General features: G+C 40.3%; 1 protein-coding gene across 1 annotated transcript in view; it reads right to left on the bottom strand.

The window, feature by feature from the left end:
- Positions 1 to 7,325: 7,325 nt before the first annotated feature.
- nell2a (neural EGFL like 2a) overlaps positions 7,326 to 25,460 on the bottom strand; it is a 95,658-nt gene continuing 77,523 nt past the window's right edge. Inside the window, exons 16-20 of the mRNA XM_081607860.1 lie at positions 25,180 to 25,320; positions 21,866 to 22,059; positions 16,099 to 16,275; positions 10,385 to 10,609; positions 7,326 to 8,146 (exon numbers count right to left, since the gene is read on the bottom strand). Coding sequence (XP_081463986.1) covers positions 8,105 to 8,146; positions 10,385 to 10,609; positions 16,099 to 16,275; positions 21,866 to 22,059; positions 25,180 to 25,320 — 779 coding nt within the window. The 3' untranslated portion in view covers positions 7,326 to 8,104. The remainder of the gene's footprint in view (positions 8,147 to 10,384; positions 10,610 to 16,098; positions 16,276 to 21,865; positions 22,060 to 25,179; positions 25,321 to 25,460) is intronic.

Below are 25,460 nucleotides of genomic sequence, written 5' to 3'. Positions count from 1 at the left end.
CCTTCAATGCCAAAATATAGCATCTTGAATGTATCTAGCTGGTAGAAAAGCAAGGCAGTGTCAAAATATATCACTTGGTTCATTTGACCCATTATAACACTTTAGTTTCATATTTCTATCATTCCTGTTTCTCCCTGCCTTATTCCAGTACTTTTCAAAGTGGGAGCCTCAACAACATTATCAATTAAATTGATCAAGCTGCATTGCTCCTCAAGGCAGCATAGTAGGTATGAAATGAGCAAGGAAGAAAGAGACTGAAGGAATCGTCCAGACACCCTGCTGGGTTTGTGATGAATAAAATCTCAAGTCATTTTCTTATTGCATGAGGTGATTGTGTGGGGAAATGAAATTGATCAGGTACTATATTATGACATGGACATCAATCAAATTGATAAAAATTGTAGTGATATTACCTGGTAACATTTCCCCGCCATAGAACAAATGAACAACTAAAATCAGAAGGTATGTGGCAGCATTTATGCTAAACGAAAGTAGTAATTATTAAGTAGTGAATAAAAGTGAGGAGAAAAAAAAAAGACATTCAAAAAGTTTAATGTTCCTTTACATATTTTGTATGTGGGTTGGTAAAGGAGATCTCCAGCTAAGAAGCCGACGACGTTTGAAAACTTTTAGGAGTTTTTCTACTGCTCTCACCGGACGGACTCCACAATTTCAGTTTAAAAAGGTTCCTTTTTTCAAACCAGCTAAAAGAATCTTTCATCATATTCTTCCAGTGAATTCAAAGTCCTTTTAATGTATTCCCCAGTTTACAAAGAATATAAATGTGGCTGTCTGGATAAAACACCATTGATTTCAGGTGTATGAACTCCAGCACCTTAGAGGTTGCGGTGTTTTCGCAGCCGATTACAGTATATATATTCCTCCAAGCTTCACGTGGCTTTCAGACCAACTCAAGAACGGCATGTAGGGAGCTTCTTGAAATGAGCAGCCGCATCCAAACCTTGTGTCACCAAGCAATGCAACGCAACAGCTGCAGTGGATTCAGGCTGACCAAACCCAGTCTGACGAGTCTTTGGTTTGGTTTGCGTCAAAGCACTGTGTAAAGTTGAATTGTGGTGAAGGGACTTTTCCTCAGAAGTCGGGTTTTAGTGAAAGAGGCTCTTAACAAAGACGGTTTGAACAATGCTGCGTTTCCGACTCTGTGCAAAACAGTTCGGAGTCGGCCCGGTCCCGCTCCGACTCTGCTCAGAACAAAAACAAGAGCATTGATAATGAGATGACCTGGTTTGGAGCAACTTTAATGCTCTGCACAGAGCCCTCTGACATCAGCACGATGGGTCGCCTTTGGAATGACTGAGAGCGGACTGAGAGGCAGGCCATTTTGTCCAACGTCAGCGTCTGACCTCACAAATGCTCTCCTGGAAGAATGGTCAGATACTCCCATAAACACACTCGTAAACCTTAACACACACTTCTCAAGAGGGTTGAAGCTGTTATAGTCGTAAAGCGTGGGTCAACACCATATAAAACCTTAAAATGGGATGTCGTTAAAGATTGTCGTGAAAGGCAAGTAACCCAACACTTTTGGCAATATGGTGTGTTTTTGTCCAGAAATACACATTACTGTAGAATCGTGGGAAGTTATGTTGTTGAAACGAAAGGAAGACTGAAGTTGAGTATGTGTAAAAAAAACTCTTCATAAAAAAAATTCACAAAATTAAAAATAAGTTCATACATGATCAAAAACAGTTATAAGTGTTTTGGTTTAAGTATTGGAAATACTGTAATACTGGAAATAATTTTTCCTAAAGTTTATGACAAAAGGATTTTAGACCAATTCAAGCCTACTTGAAAATAAGAATAGACTTTTAATATTTAAAAAAAACAAAAAAAAACATCTGTTGCAGCTTACAATAAAGTTCAAATAGTAGTTACTCTTTGCATAAATGAGGTTTTATTTGTTGGTAAATCTCAAGTCAAAGTTGTACCCTTCAACATTTAAACAGACACAAATGTTCAGCTTGAAGCTCCGTTCCTTTCGGTCTGCGTTTCCTCTGAAGCGTAGCTGACGCAACCGACTCAACTCTGTCTCACTCCTCACTTTGAATGATCTCTAATAAGATCCGCAGCCAGATGGTGTTTTCAGAAAACCTAAGGGGGGGAGGGGGATAAAAAACAAAACTGCGGTGTGAAAACAGGCAGGTGTATGAACACCTGAGGTCTTACTGATGGTTTTTGTTTGCTTTGGAAAATAAATCTCCCTGCCAGAATGAATTAGTTGTTTGAGTGAGGCCTTCACTAAGTGAGCCAAATGGCTGAGAAATATGATATTGATTTAAGATTTTTTTTTTTTTTTTTTTTTGCTCCTTGTTTGGCGGACCAGGCAGTAATCCAGAGAACATCAGAAGTTAGAGATTCAGGAATGTCTCATTCCGTCTACTGAATGCGGTTTTAATTGTGTTGGTAACTTAAATAGTTAATGTAAATCATTTTTCCCCCCCTTTCAGATTGGATCCCAAAATTCAAGCCTAATTAAAATGCTTTTTTTTTCTTTTTTAATTATATTGTTTGCTGTTACCCTTACTCACAGTTGATTTCATTGATCCGGTGAAAGACCGGAGCCGACTTTGGCTTAGCAAAAGGAAACCGTGCTGTTGTTTCACCTACGGCTATATATAAACAGGGAAAAATCCCCGACGGAGATGCTCCTCAGCTACAGATCAGCTGGAATCTCCTCCGCTGTCTCTGAGCTCTCCTCCAATTAGATCAGTGCATCATGTCCTGGCATGGCCCATCACTCTGCGCTGACAGCTCTGTGACTCTCAGAGACAATGTGAAATTTATCATTGCAGTCAGTCCCAGCCAGCTTGTAGGCCCCCTGCGTGCCCCCCCCCCACACACACACACCCTTAGCCATCATGAGATGGTGTCTGTCTGTCCCTGGTGGTCACAGGGGAAACTGAATTCATCACCGGTTCCTTCTGCAGGTGTCTGATGCCTCACAGAGGAACGCGTGGCTCGGATAATTCTTCCAAAAAAGTCACTCCCAGGACCGAATCCCCCCCCAGCCACGGGTTTGCCACGATGTTTCCCCTTGCCGTGAACGAAGTGGAGCAGGTTACTACGCTCTAATTGTTCCTCGGTGAGACTAAATGTAGAGCTGCCTAATGTAACGGCTCACTGCTGATTAAAGGTTTGCCAACAAACAGCGAGGCAGTCCAGCATTTCTTCAATGAAATCAGAGATAAATCGAGAAGAAATGCAGACAAAAAAAACCTCATACGTTGGTGTAAAGCTGGTCCATTAATCATCATCAGCAGGGCCCCCCATAGGGTGTATGGGAGTTCACCCAACAGGTTTACATATGTGTTCAAAACCTTAATTATCAAATCCATTAATCAACACCAGTGGAGTCAAAAGAAGAATATGTTTTTTGGTATTGGCAGAGATGATTTGGCAAGTCTGTGATGGCTGCATCTCACGTATTCAGCTCTGCTGTCCAAAACACAAATGCATTTTCCTTACGATTGCGACGTAATTTAAGGAAGAAATAAACAGGAAGAAATAACAGACTTTTTGTGCAAAGTTTAGATCCAAAAAGAGAGTTCAACTTATAAAACTGATAGGAAACAATACATCGGTGGTTAGTACTGCTGTTATACCACTGCTTAGTCGAAGTTGGGTGAACATTGGCATGAGAGACGGGTTATTGCTGGTGGGGTATGAAAATGTTACTGACAATTTCTTTTTTAAAAAAAGTTTAAAATAAGTTTTGCTCAATAAAACTTGGTCATGAAAGCAGTTCAGCATGCCGCATAGTCAGTGCTTTTGTGCTTTACGTTAAGAGATTGGATGCTATTGCTGAGATTGCTCTCAAACACAGGAAGGCCTCCAGGGACGCCTGAAGGTACAAGGCGCCATGTAAACCCTGTCAAGTAAAGACTGTACTGCCGTATATACAGACAACAACATCCTGACGTATCTCGATATAACTAAAGCGAATCACTAACAGAAGCAGAGAAAAGTTGAAAGTCTGGCAATGAGGTGCAAAAGTGACATCCTTACCTTTAACATCTGAGCAAACCAAGGTGAAAATGCCAAATCTGTTGCACTGCTAATTCGGAGGTCAGAAGTTGAAAGGTTTGGTAAAACCAATGATATGGATTAGGTTTATTGTGTAAGAAGAAGAAGAGTAAACCTAAATGCAGCAATGTTACATCTCAGTAACGTCTATTCTGTCTCCAGACTTTAAATGAATAAACATTGCTGCTGTCTTTTAAGACTCGGACACTTTGCTTAGGTAGTAGTGGCACATTATTTAAAAAAAAGGAGTACCACGAATGACGCCTTTTAAAATCAATTTCTGTTTAACACTAATGTAGTGAGACATCTCATTTTACCTTCTGCCTTGTCCACTGCACTTCTTTGCAGACAAAACTGCATTTGTATTCTTCTTTTTTTTTTTTTTTTTTTTTACTTCAGATGTTCAAATGACAAAGATTTCTCCTTTCCCTAACAATATTTGATAAGTTCACGTTCATCTCCCAAGACCAAGCCAAACCAATGGCTGTCATTAGGGTACAGGTATATACTCGCTGTTTTTCCCCGTTTTCTGGCTAGCATGTCTGTACAGTCAGCCATATGCTGTAAAAAAATAAAAAAAATCCACACTCCACCTATAAAAGGCAAACGCTTTCATCTCTGAATGTTTGATAATCCTTCCGCAGCATTCGACATCGATGAGACACAAAAGATGAACACTAAAAAATAATTGCATGATGCAGTTCTCGTTTTGACTGCAAAAACACTTCCACCCTCGACAAAGCGGTGACTTTTTGAAAACCAATTAGAGTTTGACGGAAAGGGCAAAAACAGACGATATGTTCTAGTGAGGGGGGATGGGGGGAAACTGTCACTGCAAAGCGTTGCGAATGAATGTTGTTAGCTTAAAACTCTTTTCTGAAGTAAAACTGGCCCTTCAACTATTTAACTGCCAAAATCATATTTATATGTATGGTCATTAAATGTGAATATAGGACAGGCGCTCCAGTGGACTCCCTGTTGGGTCCTCTACATCTGTTGCGGAGGGGGTGATTCAGCGCTGCCATGGAAAATTGGACATTTAGGAGCCAGCTGGAGGAGCGGTCTGCTCTTCTGCTCCACTAGCACTCAGGTGCCCACTGGCCTGCTGCCACCACCAGCTAGAAGCTGCTGGACCAAAGCAGGCAGGCAGCCTCGGTGGACACACTCTCTACTGCCTGTGTCCTGTGTCCAAAGATCCAACTCTGATGAGCTCAGAGTCGTAATAACTGAGATAAACAGTTTTTAGGCCAGGATCAGAGAGAAGAAGAAGAAAAAATTTACAGGATAGGAGAGTGTGTTGGAATATAAATGGGTCTTATTATGAGAGTTTATCTCAGGGATAAGAAGCCAACTCCGGGATGAACTCATTTATCGGTGGGTGTGTGTGAACAAAGATCTTTGCTAACTTCGACAACCAAACCGAAAATAGTTTTTGATTTAAGCTCTTTGTAGCTTTGAGGCTGTGCTTAAAGTTAGCGTCTGATGGTCCGAGTCGGAATTTTTGCACACAAAAAAAGCTGCTAAAATATTTCCTCATCCCAAATGCTGAGATATTAATGTTTGGACAAAAGTTGATGTTGAACAGTTTTAGCTAAACATCAAGTTTAAAACTTTGACCCAATTTGTAGAAAAGAGACGAGAAGAAGCCTCATCGTTCTTTACAGACCACCAATGTGAACTACAGCTTTATCAGGCTTCAGGATAATGTAAGAAATTATAAAATAATTCTGTGACATAATGCCAATGGGTTTTGTTATTTGGTTTTGGTAAATACTAGAAAATGAATTTGTTCACTTAAAGCAAAACTAGCCTCCTTTTGCTAATGGGTTAGCTGGCTGAAGCTAAACCGAGGCTAAGCTGGGCTAACACTTTCGCCAGACAGTTCAGTCGAAATAGTTTATACATCGTTTTAGATTGAGAACATTTTTCCAGATGAAACCATCAATAACAGCCCCAATAAAGTATTCGCATTGTCACCGCTTTCTAACAAGAGAATACAACCTGCATAGGTCCGTTCAGTTAGTCAGAGGTTTTAAATGCTGCTACTCCTGCTTTGTGCAAACATGCCTGCTCATTTAACACAGTGCAGAGAATTAGCCCTGTAGCTGCGCCAGAAGCTGCCAGATGTGAGGTCAACAGCTGCTCGCTCCGAACAGGTTTCTGTTTTTTCCAGATTCACGCCTCATTTTTATGAGAATGATTAATTCAGTCTTTTGGGAAAATGCTCATTAAGGCTTTAGGAGTCCAGGTTTTATCGACACTGCGTGTTGACTCCGGCAACCAGAAAAAAAAGAAGCTCTGCAAAGCACAAACACCATTACTGTGACTTGATACTTTGGTTAAAATGTCATTGAAAATGTAAGTTGTGTCAAAGTTGGTCTCCTTTCTTTGCTAAAGAATAAAAAAAGAAGCAATAATTTTTGCTAGCTTGCGGCTTTATGTTCCATCGATCAAGTCCCTCGCGCTCGAGCTAAATTTAATCCAAGTATGATTGAAAGGTCTAAATTTAGCTACATAATGTTTATCAAATTAGCTAACAGGCCGGTTTTGCAGCGTTGTGCATTATGCCCTGAGCCACGGTGTCAAACTCGAGGCCCGGGGGCCAAATCTGGCCTGCCATTGCTTCTTATGTGGCCCTCTGCTATCTTATCTTACCAGACTCAGCAACTATTATGTACAAGGCAAATAAAAGGTAGCCACCAGAAAATTCAAGAGAGGAATAAAAATTTAAAATCTTATCCATGTGAACAACCATGAAACGTTTCTGCATATCTATTTCTGGTAACAGTCTAAATGAGGTCCTCAAACACAGCCAGACAGTTTAAGAAAATGTAGAAAAAAATGTTAACATAACAGATAAGCCTGCTTATCCCTAACTGAAATGGTGATAATAGAAAAGTATTTGTAATCAAAAATAAAAAAATAACCTGTCAGGTCATCTGCATCATGGTGCAGCGAACAAAAAAGAATAATCAAAGAAAAATTGACAGATGCTAATTTTTGCGCAGCTATTCTCCAACATATTTAATCACTCTATAATTGTAGTAAAGATGGAAAACTGTTCTGAGCAAAAGTCTTTTTATATCATTTCGTTTCAATAATTAAACATTCACATTAGGAGATTATTGATGTATTATAACAGGGAATGTTAAAGTGTCGCTCTAGAACAGAAAGAAAGGACGAATTGAATATTAGAAATACTATAATATTAACAAGTGCTCCGTTTGACACGCAATAAAAAGTAATGACACACACACATACACATAAGTCCAACCCAGAACTTAAATGTAAATGGAAATACTTTATTTCACCATAACACTGTAACAAGCTTGGAAAAAAAAAAAAAAAAAAAAAAAAAAAAAAAAGATCAAATCAAACAAAATGCTACAGAGCACCACATCATACAGACAACTGTTAAAAGTGGCAACAGAACCTTATGCTAATGGTTTTCACTATCTAAGGTATCATTTTTCATAATCATTGTTATTATAGAAATCAGCAAAAATGTCTGGACATCAAGCACAGTCATGCCAGTAATAGTAATATCTTACAGATTCATGTAGCAATGCTTTGGAGTGGGTAATCGGCGACGCTCAAAGGCTTCGCTTTGGGCAGGCGCGACGCGGGTCAGAGGGAACTTGTAGTCCGTCGTCCGTTTGGCATTTGGTATAAAGGATCTGAGGATACAGGTGCGGGTCACAGACTGTTCGCAGGTTGCTTTTAAACACCTAACGTGCACAAAGTACCAGATGGGTGGAGGTGATGTATGCAACGTACAATAAAAGCTTTAAACTGGGGGGAGAAAAAAAAAAAAAAAGGATAAACCAGAGGAGACAAAACCTGAATGTCAAAGATGTACAATTATCTGTGACCTGAATTGTAACCTCCAATCATCTGGCTCAGCAGGTCAAAACCAAGCCGAACAGTGCAAACACTATTTGACCCAGGCCCCGTGAAGAGGACGGTGAGGAGACACAGGGGGCCGTGTTACTTTTTTTTTTTCTTTTTTTCTCTTTGTACATGGAGAACTCTGTACAGGTGCCTTCAGATCTGCCAGGGACTAAAGGCACATCGGGTCCACTGAGCAACAGATGTGTCCGTTCTGCAAATGAGAGAAAAGAGGGAGAAGGGAGGGTCACAGTCACACTTGAACCCTACAGGCAAAGTCTTTTTGAAACGCAGCGGCTGCTAATTTCCCATGATGCAGAAGCTGACATTTGGAGCTTCTCGGCTTGTCCCTTTTTTTTTTTTTACCACCGGCCGATCCGAGGGAATTTTATAGCCGGGATTTAAATGTGAAAGCCCACCGGGTCACGGATCGCCATCATCATGACCGAAACAAAACTGCACGTCAGTTCAAAGCTACGTGTCCAAAAAAAAAAAAAGGAGACTGTCAGTCGGGTGTAAAGCTCTTCCTGTGAAATACTGCCACATTCCTTTTGTTTCCGATAAGAGGCTCACTGTCGGCTAAGTAGGAGGAATGAGTGGATTAGCTTTAAAGCTACGGCAAACAATTTATGTCCACGTTACAACATCACCTGTTCAGTCCAACAACACAGAGAGCAGCTTGATTTACCGTCCTAATGTTATTTGCCGCAGTTTCTCATAAGATGCTACAACTACCACTCGGAGTACTGAATTGTGTAAAGACGTCTGCTCATTCACCGCAGCGCAGAAGAGGATCGACGCCGCGCCTAAGCATGAGGCTATAGGTGAGAGGTCAACAGCCGTTCTTTTTGGTTTCTGTTTTTACAAAAAAAAAAATTCAAATTGAATGCCTCTTTTTCAGGTAAAGGTTCCTTTTAGTATTTTAGAAAAGGGCTCATTGAGGGGTCAGGAGTCCTGACTGAAAGAACACGATCATGATCACGTTAAGATCGACACCGACGCCAAGAAAAAAAATTGGATATTAGATTTGGGTGTCGATACCTTGGCAGTGTAAGGCACAGGGTGGTTTCTAATAAAGAGCAGACCGATATAAACGGTGGCAGCATGACGATATGTTGACCGTCTTTAATTAGGGCAACAGGCAATTCAGAAATAATGCTGAAAAATAGCAAAGGAGTGAATAGGACAGCACTCAGCAGAAATGTTAATGTTCTTTATGAAAATATGTCACTTGGACTTAGCTGCGCAACTCACCCTGTTCAGGTCCTCCGTTTCTGGTTATTTTGCACCATATTTTCTTTGATGATTAAGTAAAGACAGCAGGCTGGATCGCTGAAGGTTCTGACTAGTTTCCACTCTACCTGGCAGCTTGAGCTCACCGATTGCCATGTTTACTCATTTTCTTATTAGTCACATCAGCCGATAATTCTGTTACTACTGACCAGAGGAGTGCGCTCGTCATTTCCATTTAACATAAGATGGAGCCGTCTGCTTGTGAGCGTTTCTGTCGTCTTGTATCCACAGCAGAATGACATGTTTTAAGTGCAGACTTTGAACCGATTCAAATACCTGCCAACGGCGCCATCCTGGGTGGACAGAGTTGCAACAACTTTTCAGTGGACGTGTTCACCGTGTCACCAAAAGCCTGGCGGCGAGACGGTTTTAGGCAAAATAATGCAGAGCTAAAAGAACTGCACAAAAAGTCATGCAGAAACATAAAGACAGAAACCTACAAAACCCATGTAGAGAGTTTAACAAAAAAAAAAGAAGTTGATTTTGGGGGTGAGTTTCACTTTAAATGTTGTTCACAAACTATCGCCATTACTTCTTCCAAGTCGGCTATGTTTGTTTACTCTGAACTCACGTTTGGCCTCTAGAGGTTTTAGCGATAGCTCTCATGTGAAAAATCGGAATAAAACCCAAAAACGTGACAATTTTAAACTCTTGTCATGTGAACCAGGCGCTACAATGTATTAAAATTGATCTAAATTAGTACATTTAAGGAGTGCATCCTTTTATTTTATAGATTATAACAAAATGCCAATTATTTAGACAACCATATTCAAGGGCACATAGGCTACACTATTGGTGTTTTAAAGATGCGATGTCATATTTAGGTGTCATGTCAGTCTTATGCACACTCCTTCAACTTAAGTGTTACCTAATCCTGCAACAGCTTTATGCTAAGCTAAAAAGCTAGCAAGGCTTTATCCAACACAGAAGGCTCTGACTCCTTGGAAATCAATAATAAAATTAGTTAAGATGGAAAAACCTTTGGAAAGTATCCAAAATACACCCCAACTGTAAGTGTTGGTCTATGAAATGCTGCAGTGAGGCCATAGAAACGCTCAAACTGCCTCTGTGGCGTGAAATCTGCATTGCAGCACGCCGCCTTTTCAGTCAGAAGTAAGCGACTCGCTGCAGCTCGCGGCCTCGACTCCGGGCGCCTCACCTTGCACTGGCACAGGGTGCACTCCGTGCCGTGTTTGATCCAGGAGGAGCCGCTGAAGCGTGAGATGCTGTACTCGTCCGTGCACGTCTTGGTGATGTCGTTGCGGATGGTGTCGGCCTGGCAGGGGTCAGTGACACAGCGGGGGCAGCACTCGCCCTCCGGCACCATGGTGAACTCGCAGTCCACGGGCGGGCACGGCAGAGGCCAGCAGTCCACCTGCCCCTGCTGCGAGGGGCGAGAGGGAGGAAATGTCACACCATTTAGAGAAAGTCAGACATTTTTTCTTTTTTTTTTTAAATCTCAGCAAATACCGCAACCACATTTTTTCAAATAATTTTTGTTTTCACCTAAACAAGTCATTAATTCAAATACACGTATTTCTCCGGACATTGTGCATCAGCATGCCAGAGGGAACATCATGACTTGATGGGGGTGGGGGGAAAAGTTAAGGTACCAAGGAAAAAAAAAAAAAAAAAAAAAAAAGATGAGCAAAGCAACCTTCCAACAAAGTCAGCACTTCTTTGCAGACTGGGGAAGTAAACGCCGCAGCTTTCTAATTGTCTCATTGTTGTTCCCGTATTAATCTCACGGCAAACTTTGAGCCGGGAACGTCGTATTGGATTTTTCGACTGGCCTGAGAAAACACATCATTTATTCTGTCTTTTGCAAACCTCCGCCCCCACACCCTGCACCTTCGTGCTTTTTTTTTTTTTTTTTTTTTTTTTTTATCACCGTGGCCTGGCCTACTTCTGCCCCACATTAACATCCGTGGCATGTCCCGTAGCCATTTATTAGTCATGTTACAAAAAAAAAAAAAGAAAAGAAAAACCCAGCAGAAGCCAGGAGATGCTAGCACGGACACTTAGTTCGAAGCTCGATTCAAGCGTCCCACTGGGGGTATTTAATATCACAGAAAAATCGCCCGGATCAGCGTTTTAGAAGAAGTTGCTGGAAAAAATAGTTTATCTGTAAAGAACGCAGACTCCCACAGTGCAGATGCCCACGCCTCGTGTCTGTGAAAACATTCCAAAGTGGGAGATCCACCCCCTGACTGGCAGCCCTTAGCTGAGATTTGGTAAGCAAATGAGTAACGAGTCGTCACGGCGTGGAAAGTTGATCAGGCTGACGCAGCGGACAGGGCTTCGGTGTCTCTGTTATTTCTACAGGCCGTTTCATTCGCCGTTCTTTGTGCCTCGTCGTGATTTTATCTCCTCTTTCTTACACGGGTCCATTCAGCGGTTTGCAAGAGTGAATACTAATAAATGAATCCAAGAGATTAAAACTGGTGACATTTATCTCCGGCTGGGAATTAGGCTCAAACAATCATGTTTGCTTTTTTTTTTTTTTTTTTTATGTGCTTTGACCTTAAGTACAGCTCACATGCATGTTAATGGAAATTAATGCTCTCTTGATTCCAACAGGGTGGAAAATCGTAACTTCTCTCCCCTCCCACTCCAAAGACTGCTTCTGCTTTTCGTTCTCTCTCCACATTTCAGTGTCTCGGATCATAAAACGCATATTAATATCACACCAAGATAACCTTAGTACATGGAAAATGTAGTTTGGAGTTCCTGATTCTATTTATAAGAGAAAAAGTTATCAAAATATCCTAAACTCTAGATGTTTACAGAAACTAGCCATGAGTCTATCACATGATCATGGAGGAATTTTTGGGCCACTCCAAAACATTTATTTATTTTAAAACTCTCAGAGGAAAAGTTGCTGGTCGCCTGTTGACCATCGATTGTCCTTCTGCATAACCGTAATGCGATTTAGCTCAAGGTCACTGCTTCAGGACTTTCTACGAGAGAGCAGAATAGCTTTATCTGCTGATGAAAATTGTCCAGGTTGTGAAGCAGCAAAGCAGCTCCACACCATCACACTACCTCCATCATTTCTTCTTCTCTTTCCAAAGTGCTGGGTTAGTTCTGCACCAGATCTATCAGGACACACACACCATACAATGCAGTTCCGCTTTTGTCTCTTTAGTCTGTGGAATATTTTTCTCAAAAGTCTTGGGGATCATCGAGCTGTTTTTGTATCAAAAGCACCATGTAAGCAATGGTTTAGACCGTGAAACTCTTCCATGGACGTCTTTTTTTTTGCCAGGTCTTCTGATTGTAGACACATGAACACTGACCCTAACTGAGACAGGTGAGGTCTCCGGTGACTCAGATGTGGTTCTGGGTTCCTTTGTGTCCTCTTAAATGAGTTGTCAGTGCACTCAGTGACTTTGGTAGGTCGGCCACCATCTTTCATGGATAATAGTTTTTATTGTTCACTGGGATTGTAAAGCTTTAGAAATGAGCTGTGTTGGTGCAAAGACATTTTGAGAATCTTCTGAGGGCCACACTTAGCGACATAATATCACACCACTGGTTTAGATAAAAGCAAATTAATGCCAATGGACGCTAATGTTTTCTGTTCTCTAATTTCTGTAGAATGAGACAATAATAATTCTTTTTTTTTTTTTTTTTTTTTTTTTTTACATATTTTCATCTATACATATTGTCAAATAGCTCCTTTAGAAGTTTTGTGCTTGGTACATGTGGCAGAGATCAGGTTAGGGGTGTGGATAGTAGTGAAACTATATAAAAAAATGTGTGCTTAACCATATGTGAAATATAACCTAGCAATGAGGCGATTTTATTTTCATATAGAGCCTGACTAGTTTGAATTGCAAATTTTACAAATCAAATCATCAATAGAGAGCAGCTTTTTGTATTTGGATACATAGATAAAAAAATAAATTGTCATTATAAATGGTGATATAAACCCATCAGACATGTTGCAAGAGGTCAAAAACTTGTACCCAGTAATGTATTTGCCTGCAGAGGCCATCTTCCTGGTTTCGCAATGATTGCATGTGCTTAGGCGAGATGGTTTCACATCTCGGTCCTGCGAACACGTTTCGCCCATCTGCTGCAGTCGCTGTGTATTTTAAGGTCCCCGCTGAGTTTGGACAGCCATTGCTCTCCTAAGTGTAGCAGCATTCAAGGTCCATTTCACGTCCCCGTCACGCTACTGCACCCCACGGTACCGGGTGGGGCGAGAGGGCGGCTGCCTTCTCCTTCAAGAGCTGGAAATGCGCGGAACTTTAATTGGCCGACTTTAACGTCTGCGATCTCGACACCTGGACATCTGCGGGCCGCGTGTGGACGTGGCGACATTTCCAAACATGTGTATGTTCTGGTGTTTGCACTCCCCTTGTGTGTGTGTGCGCGCCGCTGTTGTGACAGGCAAGTCTGGCCTTCTCAAATGTGTTTGTGTCAACACGTACAAGTGCCTGCGGTGAGCACGGCTGCGGCGGGAGTGAAGCAGAGCGATCTCATTTTCAGCCGAGAGTGCTTCCCCGCTGCCTCTCTGCTGAGCTGTGATTTTCAGGCGCTCCTGTAATGGTGCGCTGCAAGAAATCCAAAGAGCGACCCTGAGGTTCAGGCAGCAGGACAACAGCACAATACAGGAGAGCATTTGGGAGGGAAGGTGGCTGAGGTGGGGTGGAGTTAGTGGGGGAGTTATTGCCAGGGCTGGTCACAGGGTAAATCTGTCAGAATGGGGAAAACGTCACAGTAGCTAAGCTACAAGCACGGTTGTTATTAAAAGGCAGCTAAGAGTGAATGAGAGAGAGTGAGAGAGAGAGAGAGAGAGAGAGAGAGAGAGAGAGAGAGAGAGAGAGAGAGAAGCAAGAGTGCTTGTCTGTGATTCGAAGTAGAGATGAACTCAGCAGAAGAAGAGTCGTATATTCACCGTTCCTTCATGCAGCGGCAGTCACGTTCCACAGACTTCAATTTGTTTAATTGGGGTTTTATGTGATAGATCAATGCAAAGTAGCGGTACGACCGCAAAGCAGAAGGAAAATGATGGCAAATCTGGAGGCTCAGGGAGCAGAGATTCCCAGCTCCCATTTTTTTATTTTTTATTTTTACATACTTGTTAAAACTATCACTATGTTGGGGCAGCATGACACAGATAATCTGTGAAAAAAAATACATTTGTTCATCAGAAACAACCAATCAGAGTCAGAAGGAGGATCTTACTGCTGTCAATCACTGTCGTGTACTCACTTGACCCTTGACCTCTCCTACCGTATGCAGCTGGTTCACCACAAAGGATCCCGCCATGGATGCGTTAGGCTGGTAAAATGTTCCACCAACGATGGCGCATAAACAGTTTTCTTGTAATGGTAAGTTGCTTCTCTGTCATTAGCACATTGAGCAGCACGTATACAAGATTGATTGACAGCTTTAAGACCTTTCTTCTGCCTACGATTGGCTGTTTTTGACTGGGAGCAGCACTGGGAAAAGGTGGAGGAGCTTGATTTTTTCACAGATTATCTCTCATATTACACTGCCACAACATGGTGGCAGTTTTAACAAAAAAAAACATATTCTAGCAAAAGTTACATACGGTAGCTTTAAGTGTACAGTTAGAGCTTTACAACAGAATCCCTTAGATCAGTGGAGGCCGAAGCAAGTAATCAGGAGCCGCTTCATTTTCCATGGCTAACTTTTACATGTTGATCTGATTCAAAATGGACAGTACATTACCAAACATCTGAAGCTAGCTGACAAGCTGGGGAGGTAGTTCAACCATTTAAATCTGCTATACTGGAGCAAAGACATCAATTGGGAGCAAAGACATCAAATCATTGGGGGAGCGCACTTATTAACTGGATATCACACCACAGGTTTAGAGCAATGTACATTAATGTGTTTGAACGAACCAGCAGCAAAATCTGGTAATACATACAGTACAGTAAACAGGGGGACTGAATGCAGGGCAGACTTTCCAGATTTAGGTTATTTTCTTTTTTCTAGTGTTGAAAACCAGACATCATTCACTCCAGTTCACCATATGTGCCATTTTGTGTCATTCTATCAGTGCATGTTTCTGTCTATAGGATGATAAAATTCAAAAATGTTCAAGAAGCATGAATACTTCTACATGGCATAGTATACAACCGCAATACGCACGTGGCCAGAAGGTCAGAAGGGCAACCCAGGTTGAAAAGATTCATTGATTTGGTCAGTTTTATTGGACAAAAACTTGCTAACTGTTTCCCTGTCACCCCAAACGACATCCCTCTGCAAAACCTCGGAAAAGGTCAGCACAGCAGAAGATGGGAGCACAGTAATAAATAGTCTATACTGTAAGCCTTACTGCGAGAGCTTCAGTGTTATTTTGTTTGGCATGAAGAATAGGGGTTCTCAGACTGCAAAGTACACCAGAGAATACAAGGAAGTCACTCTCAGCAAACACTCGAGTCAACACGAGCATACATCCTGTTAACTCGCAGCAGTAGGAAGCCCACACATGCTCAACCTTGGAAGAAGCCTCAGTGAAACGTGTTATTCCATCAACGCGGACTACAGCAAAGATGGCTGTTTGTATTCACACAAATCAAAGCAATCGCTTCTTTTTCTTTTTTTTCTTTTGCACCACACAAAAACCAATCTTCCTTTTCTCCTCCCAGCAACCTTCCTATTCACCTCTTAATCACTCTGCTCCAACAAAATATTTCTCCTTGACTTTCTCTTCACCACACATCTCTCCTTGATCAGCATTTCCATGGAGACCGGGGTATTTGTTGCATTCCTTGTGTGGGCGCTGCGGCACGCCGATGAAACGCTTATGTTTTTTCTTTTTTACATTTTGTATTTTACACACCGTCACCCCGAGAAGCGTCGCTGGATATTTCATCAACTGTAACCCACCAGGCACTGGCACTGCTGGCAGTTCTCCACCCAGGTGTCGCCGCTGCCGTAGGTGAGCAGGCCGTTCTGGTGCAGGCACTGGCTGCTCAGGCGGGGGTCGCACTCGGGGCAGCAGAACAGGTCGGCGTTGGGGTTGTCGCAGTCGCACACCATTCGCCGGCACATCACTTGGCCGGCCTGAGAGCGGAGCACAGTCAAACGTTAAACATTAACACACAGACGCCATCAAGCTGTTCAAAAGACAGAGCCATTAGTGCAGTCGAGTCATTAAACATACATGTGCATGATAAATAATGGAGCGAAGGTTAAAGAGACCCGGACCTTCCAACGGTTCCGTCCAAACTGTAGGGAAAGCCAGACCATAGTGTGAACTTCAAACTGCTTAAATTATTTTTACTTGCTTCTCTGGACAAATAATCCTCGTCTCTTTAAACGCAGAGAAATGTCTCTAAAGCAAAATGGAAATGTTTTTGTTGTTGTGGTTTGTTCAGGCAGACTTCTACAAACAATGATGAAAAGAATGAGCTCGTCAAACGATTCAATGCCGTTCGCTAGAACAAAACTCTAAGGCTCTTTTCATCGAGATTCAAGGTCCACATTTGAAATGTCGCACAAACATTTGTCACATGCCAACTATGAATTGACTGACTGAAAAAAAACAAAACATGCATGAGATGTAAAGTTTCTTTAAATGTACGTAATGGGCATAAATGTCACATGTTACAACTTTTAGCTCAGCGTTTTAAGTGTAAATCTTTTTTTTTTTATTGCACTGCAACGACTAACCAACATTAATTGGATGCACAAATGTTCATATATACGTATACATTATATAAGTATACCGTAGCCATCCTGGTTGGATATTTGTTTGCATTTTTTTAAAAACAGACAATTCTACATTAACATGATGATTCACAAATAATCATGTAAATGTGTCAAATGTTCATCTGCATTCGCAGACATGTTTATGGTACACCAGATTAAAACATAAAACATGTGATAGTTTAATTAAAAAAATGTTGAATAAACATATTTTTTAAAAATTACACACTCTAAATATGCAAGAGAAATTAATCTGTATATAATCACAGATTTGATTAGTTACCAACAACTACTTTGTGGATTTAGAAAACTGCCTATACAACATAATATTTTCCATCAGTGCGACCGGCCCTTTAAGAACAACGCTGACTGCCTGGTTCTGAGATTCTTCAATAAAGTTACACAGGATGGAATAATTTAATTTTGCATCCAAATAATGATTCAAATCAGTGTGTTAAACACAACTTCCTGGCACAATAATCACAAACACCCATCAAATCTTCATTTCATGTTTGATAAAGCGCACCAACATTAAAAACGTCTTGAGTACGGACCTGAAAATTTAAGGAATATGTCTCAACTCTGATTCCATGACAAGAAACCATATATATAATATATATATATATGTTAGGAGTAATAAAAATATGCAACAATTTTTTCCTCCAACAGGTTCCCTATTGACAGTCCTTACTAAAAAAAAATCTGTTAATAAAACATAAAATCTCAAATGAATATGACTTTAATGAAAATGATGAGACAAGAGTGTAAGATAGCACTGACTTCAACAGTATAGTTACAACACACCTTGATGCAAATGCATATGGATTTTACATTTGTGCATGCCTTTTCAATAACGAGTGTCTACTGCATGCTGAACAGGCTCAGTCTGGACACATTCTTATCTCTCCATTGTCTGGGGTCTTTGACCTTGGTTCCCCCCCCCCCATCACTTAGCGACGGCGCTCCATTTAATATCCAGCTGGGTCCTACCACTTCCAAAACAATAACATGTTTACTCCGATGCCCCTTAATCTGCTCAATGCCACTAATTTTGACAGGCAGCACCTCAATCTCTCAAATCAATTAAACAACTCATTTAATTAGGGAGCCATTTCTGTCCTGCTCCTTTGTAATCAAATGAATAATTTGCCGCTTGATCATTCACCACCGACACTAATCCACTATAATCGCCTTCCACTACTCCCAGACACTCGGCATTAGGTCGAGTAAAACGCTGCAAATGCGGAGCGTGACGGCGCCGCGACCCGATAAAAATGAAATAAAACATCTCTGAGGTGACAGAATGAGTTTTTCCCGGACCGGTTCTTTCCAGGTGTCTCACCGCCAGGAAGCTAGGAAGTGATCAAAACAACAACGTCAGAAACTCGAGTCAATCAAAACGTTTAAGAAATGCGACAGCACATTCTGCTCGTCCGTCAAAATAGCGTTGCTGTCGTGTCCCGTCATTCTCCCTCGATTGCCGGGAATCAAAAGTAATGGGATAAATTAACATAAGTTGAAATAAAAAGTTATTTTCGATTGCTTTGGTGACGACATAGGAGGCTAGCAAGAGCCTGAAAGCCACATTGTTCAAGTTTTCACACACAAAAGCATTATGGAGAGCTTTATCCAAGCAAACCTCTAAATAAGTAAAAAAAAATAAAAAAAATAACTGCATAAAAGAGAAGCAGCAGTGCAGTGAAAACGTCCAGTGAAAATTTGAGGAACTCATGTCAGCATTTTTGCAGCTCGGAGGCCTAGAAAACATCCCTCAACAAGAAATTTGCAAGACGAGGCTTCCGCTCCACTTGCTGCACGGCGTTGATCCGAAGTGAAGTTTATGTGAGGAAGTGCTCTGATTATTTATGAGTATTAATTTTAACTTTGAACTTGTCAGAACCAGTTGTGTGTTATCAAGTCCCACACGCAGTTAGGACGTTTTATAATAACGTAAGCTGTACAGGAGTTACAAACTAAAATTAAATGACTATTAACGGAGCTCTATTGCAACAATTTGGATTAGTGATAACACGACTTGTTTGTTTAATGAACTGGTTCAAACGCGTTGTGACAAATGCAAACTGTAAATGTGCTAACGTGGAAAAGATGAAGCTGCAGACTAGCTTAGATTATTCTGATGTTAAACTAATAAAAAACTGGAACAAGTTTGTGCCTGATTTTACCATTTGGTCTTTCTATTGGCGTATCTGTTAGTTAATTAGTGACTGTTGATGCTTATGTGAAGAGAGAGTAAATTATAATCTGGCACTAGCTAGCTGATGCTAGCTGGAGGGTTTAAACATTGTAATTCTTTATACACTTGACATTTTCCACATTTCAAACCAAACCATTTGTTATATTTCTGTTATCTTTTTAGTTTAGTTTAGTTTATCAGCTTGTGAACTAAATAGTGCCAGATTTAAAAAAAAATATTTTTTACCATCTCTGTTGATTGGAAACTCACCAATCGTTGCATTTGAGCCCCTAAAACAGGGATTTGTTTTCCTAGCAAACACTGATTTCTGATGCAGTTTTTTAGCCGTATACCGCGGTTCGTTTTCCCCTCTTTTCCGTCGCCGCTGAATGGAACGGAAAAAGTTAGCTGTTAATTTTTGTGGGTTTGTCACTGCAAACATTTTACATAAAACTCATTTTACCCACTGGTGATATAAAATATTTATTTGTGCCGCTTTACGAACATGCAGTTACACTAACTGCTCAATTATTAACTAGGAATGAGTGCAAACTACAGTATAAATCTTTTTTTCCCCCACAGAGGCAGAAGATGAAGTATAATTTGCTGCAAAGAACTTACATTATCCACTTCACTTTGTCTCTTTTTGAAGATCCAACAGCGGCGTGTTTACACTTTAGAGTTAACAAACAGCAACGTGAGCCATGCGATTATTCACTTAAAAGTGTCATGATTGCTCCTATGCTAATAAGTAAATTTTTTTTATTAAAATAGATAAAGACATAACTCTCCCTGTCTCTTTACAGTCTATTGTAAAATGTCAGTTGTTGGGGAGGAGAACATCTTGCTTACGAAGGACAGAAGTGACATTTGATTAGCTCTGTAGGGGACGGCTTCGGTCGCATGGAAGAAAAAGCAGGTTTCCACTAGTTTTCTTACTATTTTTTTTGGAGATGTGGGAAGTGGAGAGAGGACACAACAAAAACCAAAAACTCTCCAAGAGCAGCTTGATCCACATACAGTATAAACCATCATAAAAGGCTAATAAGCACATAGATATGATTAGCTTGTCTTTATGCTAATCATATCCTATCCTTAGTAAACAGATACATAACCCTGGATGACTCTGATTTAGACTTGGATGCAGCTAAAGTTGTCATTTTTGAACCAGAGTCAATGAATAACAAACAGCTTACAGGTCGTAACTCTGGGTGCATTAAATCTGCTATAACAAGCTAAAGGACTTTGGTGTCGTCTTTGACATGTGAGCAAGGACATGTCTTTTAAATCCCATACTTAATACATTTCTAGGATATACTATCACTACAGCAGTATTGGTAATGTTAGAATTATCCTATTCTAGAGTCCATTTTCTATACCCACTTGTCCTTGCAGGGACAAGTGGACATGCTTTGTTTCAACGCATCATAAAGTTAGTGTGGTGAGCAGCAGCCTGTGTGCTGCACAGACATTTATCATGTCTGTGGAGCATCCAGACTGTTGTCTTAACCCAAGTATTTACTGCAAGCATTTCCAAATCCAGCATGTTTCATGACAGATAGAGGTTGACCTCTCAAAAGGACCAAACAGAGCAATTTTGTTGCAGCACGTTCAGCCTCTGTGGTATTTACTGGAGTCAGCTTTGGGTCACTTAGCCAATTTGAGGAAATTTCTCTAGGGTGGGTACAAATTGACATGCTGTGGCAAACAGGACTTTTTTTGTGCCTAGGAAGAAGAAGATAAAGCAAGCAAAGTACCAAAGGGGCAAAATGACCAGCACCTGTCAACATGTTTGAACAGCTGGAGTGCATCCACAGAAAATTAAGTTTCCTTTGAAAAATAAATACGTAAAGATTTTTCTTCCAATAACTTCATTTTTAAACACATACTTAATGCTAAAAATGGCTAAATAGCTAACTTTTGGTATGTTCATGCAGTAACAACTACCACCCCAAAAGAACGAACCGATGCCATTCGGTGAGTTCACTGACAGGGAGAAGGTCACCGGTCAGGGTCAGCCGATAAGGTCATGTAGTTTGTTGATTCAAATTTTGTAACAAGAGACATTTAACATGTCTGTGGGCAAAACAAACAGCTTTTCATGAGCAAGATACTGAGATGCATATGGAAACAAGTGACTTGTGAGGCTTCTGATGTGACTTTACAAATGAACTCAACTGCAGAATATCATAATTCCCACAAATAATTTTATTTTAATTTAGTTGAACTGCTGACTGACAGTGACTGATTAATTTTTAAAAAATGCATGAAAAAAAGGCCAAATCTTTCTGTTGTATTTACATTTTTAAACATCTTTAAATTTGATCTCATTACTTGCTGCTGCATGAAGATTTTGATCTCGCTTTTCATATTCTCTACAAAACTCAACAATCAGTGTGACCTGCTCAGCTCATTCGCCCGCATCCACTCATGCACCTTACGTTTCATCTGTGGATGAAAATCAAGTGGCCTCTAAACATTATAGTGATTATTACAACTGCTGCCATCATAAAATTAGTCATTATGACTGCAATACGGGGCACTATTAGCCACAGCGGCTTTATTTGTTGCTTTAAATGAAATCAACCTGTCTACATACAAGGTTATCCCATCCTCAGAACAGTAGCGTCCCGCGCCCCGGTGCCTGCTGGGAACACATGTCCCGCTCCTCCATCTGCCCCTCTGTCTGCAGAGCTCCACCTTCCCCTACCTTTAAGCTCTCTCTGTTCTCCATCTTGCCCTGTTTATTACCTGGCAGGAGCACACCGAGCACCTGTCGCTGTCCAGCACCCATATCTGCCCGCTGTGCTTGACCTTGTTGTCATGGATACAGTCGCCGGTGCAGTTATGCCCGTGGGGGCACCGGCAGTCGTAGCCTCCCTCCAGGTTGAAGCACACTGTGTCGTTGGCGCAGGTGTTCCTCCCCGTCTTGCATTCGTTAATATCTGCAGGGAGCACAAAGGAATGACATCATGCATATGCTCTGTGCAGGCAAAGCTGTTTCTGTGCATGATCTGCTTGGAAATAATAATAATAATAGTAATAAAAAAGGACATTAAAAAAAGAAATGACGTCTGCTTTTGATGCAGAAGAGCAACACAGGCGCGTCAATTCTGCAGCGCGAGACAGCAACGCAACCCAGAAACCCACTTTGGCCAAATTCTGCTTTTGAGAGGTGCAGACAGGTTATCATCATTTATGTATTTTTTTTATTTTTATTTCAGAGTGCTTTTAATGCTCATTCTTTCTCGGCCCTTTCAGATCCAGATGACGGCTAAGATGGGGGTCAAAGAATGGAGCAGCACCACCAGCTCAATTGTTGCGTCCATTTCTTCCGTCTTTCTGTTGATTGAGGGTTTCGCTTCCGACAGCCTCCACATGTCTGCTGACATGCTAAGAAAATGTTTTTTTTTTTTAAATTAACAGGCTTCAGAAAGAAAAGAGACATTTTTTAAGGGAAGAAGGAGGCAAAAAAAAAAAAAACCCAACAACTTAAAAACGGCATGCCTCTCCAGGTAAATCCTGAATCAAAAACATTCAATAGAAGCTGACTGAACTTCTTGTCAGAGAAACTATTTTGCCTCCTAAATTTCAAAACTATATTACTGAAATTGAGACATAAAGCAAACCTGGAAGCAAAAAATTGAATTTGATTCACTGATCACATTTTGGACTGAATTCAGTCACAACTGTTAAATTTGTGACTGCATTTCTCTATTTTTAACTAGAAACACTGCGGAAATTATTTTATGTTTACATTAAGGACAGAAATATTTGAAATATTTACTTGAAGCTGGAAATTTAAAATATGGGAATTACACAAAACCCAACTTAACCAACTCTTAAAACTAGTGAGCAGCGATTGCTGTGCTGCGAGGTAAGCTAACTGCTGTTAGCAATACAAGCTAACACTAATGTGTTTCATTGAATTTCATATACATAGTACTATGTGTAAGATTTATAAAGATATAAGCTTTTAGTAGAGCAAACATTTAACACCAAGTCATCCCCTAGTTTTGAAACAGATGGCAGCCATGTTGGATTGTTTTTTTTTATTTTTTTTTGCCCCTCACTGATGAGAAACTACCAGCTTTTTCTTTCAGAACAAACTGAACATATTTTGATGATGTTGTAAAATAATCTCTTAGTGGCACTTGGAGACCTTATTCTTCTTTTCTCCTGATTGAATAGTTTTCATTTGATAGAAAGATAAATAAATAAAAATATTCCTCCTGCTGCTAAAATAAAATTTATATATATTTTTGCAGTTTTAATATTAGCAATTATAGAGTTATGATTTTCAGGAGGAAAAACGTGATTGTGTGAGAGGGCCATTCCTTCCAGATTAAGATTCTTTAAGCTAAATGTTTATATATTTAATATTTTAAAAGTAAAAGATCACATTTCAGTACTTGATGATTCAGTCAATAAGTTGAAACAGTTTTCCGTTTACAGATCCATCCATATCTTCAGCAGGTCAGCAGTTTTATTTTTTATTTCTTTAATTTTTTTTTTCTTAAACAAATTAGTGATTCTCATTCATATCCTGGGATAACTACAATATCATAACTTTATAAATTTAACCACATCATTTCTGAATTCTTAGGCTGTTGAGAAATTTGTTTAACACAATGTGCTGTTACAAAGTTAAACTTTTAAGAAAAAAGTTTTTCTTGAACTTTTTTTTTTGTCAGCAACAGACGGCTACTTGTGCACTAAGCTGAATTATGTCTGCAAGTATTTGATTTACCAGCACAATTTCTAATATTTCTGCCTTTTATGTAACACGATTTGACTTTCAACTTTGCCAAGCTGCAATAACGACCATCTAAAAACCTCCTCTTCTTCGTCTGTCCAGATCTTATGGTCCCATCTGCCTGTTACATGCTTCATCTTCAGTTTCCAGCTCTGATACGATCCTGAAAACAAGCTTTTCATCTGATTATTTATTTATTTTTTTAGTTTATTTAGCTGTTCCTTTTCATATATTTGCAGCATCATTCACCAGTTAACAGCTCCTCTGTTAAAGGGACAGCTCAGGTTCTGAGATGAGATTCGGCCTCAGAGGTTTTGACCCGTCATTGTTTAACATGTCGGGCAGTAAACTTCTGCCATATTAACACGTGGTTCATGCAAACACACGTTTTTTGTAAATTTTTTGGCATCAGAATGTGCAAAATAGAATTAACAGAATAAATTCAGTTTGACCTAAACTCAATGGTGCCAACGGCGGCGTAACCAGTTGTTAGATTTTGGGGGCAATTATATTTATGCATCGGTCAGCTTGGTAAGCTCTTTCACTTAATAACAAAAATCATAATTTTAAACCGATTTTTGTGTTTACTCGTGTAATCTTTTTCTTATATAAATACACACAACAGTGTTGGACAACAGAAACTAATAGAGATAATATTGTCTCATAGCACTGTAGCTGGACGCTACTTTCAGAAAACCTCGTAGTTTACTGTGTTCTTGTTTATTTTGTCCTTATCGGCTCTGTTAAAAACAAATTACCTCAAGCTTATTAACTCTAAATAATTATTTTGATTCTTTTAATTACATGACAATATCCATTTTTGTCGTAATGCAAAATGTTGCTTGTTAACACCAAGACACCATAAAAAGTAGCATTTCTATTGAAGTCAATTCAATTCAACAATAGCTTATTAATCCCAGAGGGAATATAAATGACTGCTGTGGGCAAGAACAAACTCCTGTAGCTGTCTGTGCTACAGAGGCTCTGATGACGCCTCTGACTGAAGACGCTCTGTTGGTATGTAGCAGTCTCATGAAGAGGAGGCTCGTGGTTGTCTGTAATTTTGTGGATTTTATAAAAAAATTCTTTGCACGATAATCTCCTTCTTTATCAGATTGTTTTCAAGTCTGGTTCTGATGGTGGCAGAAGAGCTTTGACCCTCCACAGCAGACTGATGGGACATAATATTCAGCTCTATGAGAATCGGATACCTGATTTTTTTTTTCATTTCAGGTGTCAAAAACAGGGACACCTGGCGTTTGCTCCTACCAAACTTTTGAATATTTAATAAAGAAAAGGAACAACTCACCTACGCACGATTCCCCGTTGGCGGAAAACAAGCCGTTGTCATGGTAGCCGTCGCGGCACTCGCAGTGGTACCAGCCGGGCAAGTTGACACAAGTGGATTTACTATCGCACTCAACAAAGCCGTCGGCACACTCGTCAATGTCTGAGGAGGAGACAACAAGACACGTACAGTCGATATACGTTTGCTTCAGAATCAGCTTTTTACACTCAGATATTGCGCTTTCACTCTCGCCTCTTGGGCGTTCTAGAATCTGACTGATTCATAATTAATAAAACAACTTG

This window comes from Poecilia reticulata, chromosome 6 (genome assembly GCF_904066995.2).
Source record: "Poecilia reticulata chromosome 6, P_reticulata-male-v2, whole genome shotgun sequence".
In the NCBI taxonomy this organism is placed as follows: domain Eukaryota; kingdom Metazoa; phylum Chordata; class Actinopteri; order Cyprinodontiformes; family Poeciliidae; genus Poecilia; species Poecilia reticulata.
This window is presented reverse-complemented; position numbering and strand designations above follow the sequence as displayed.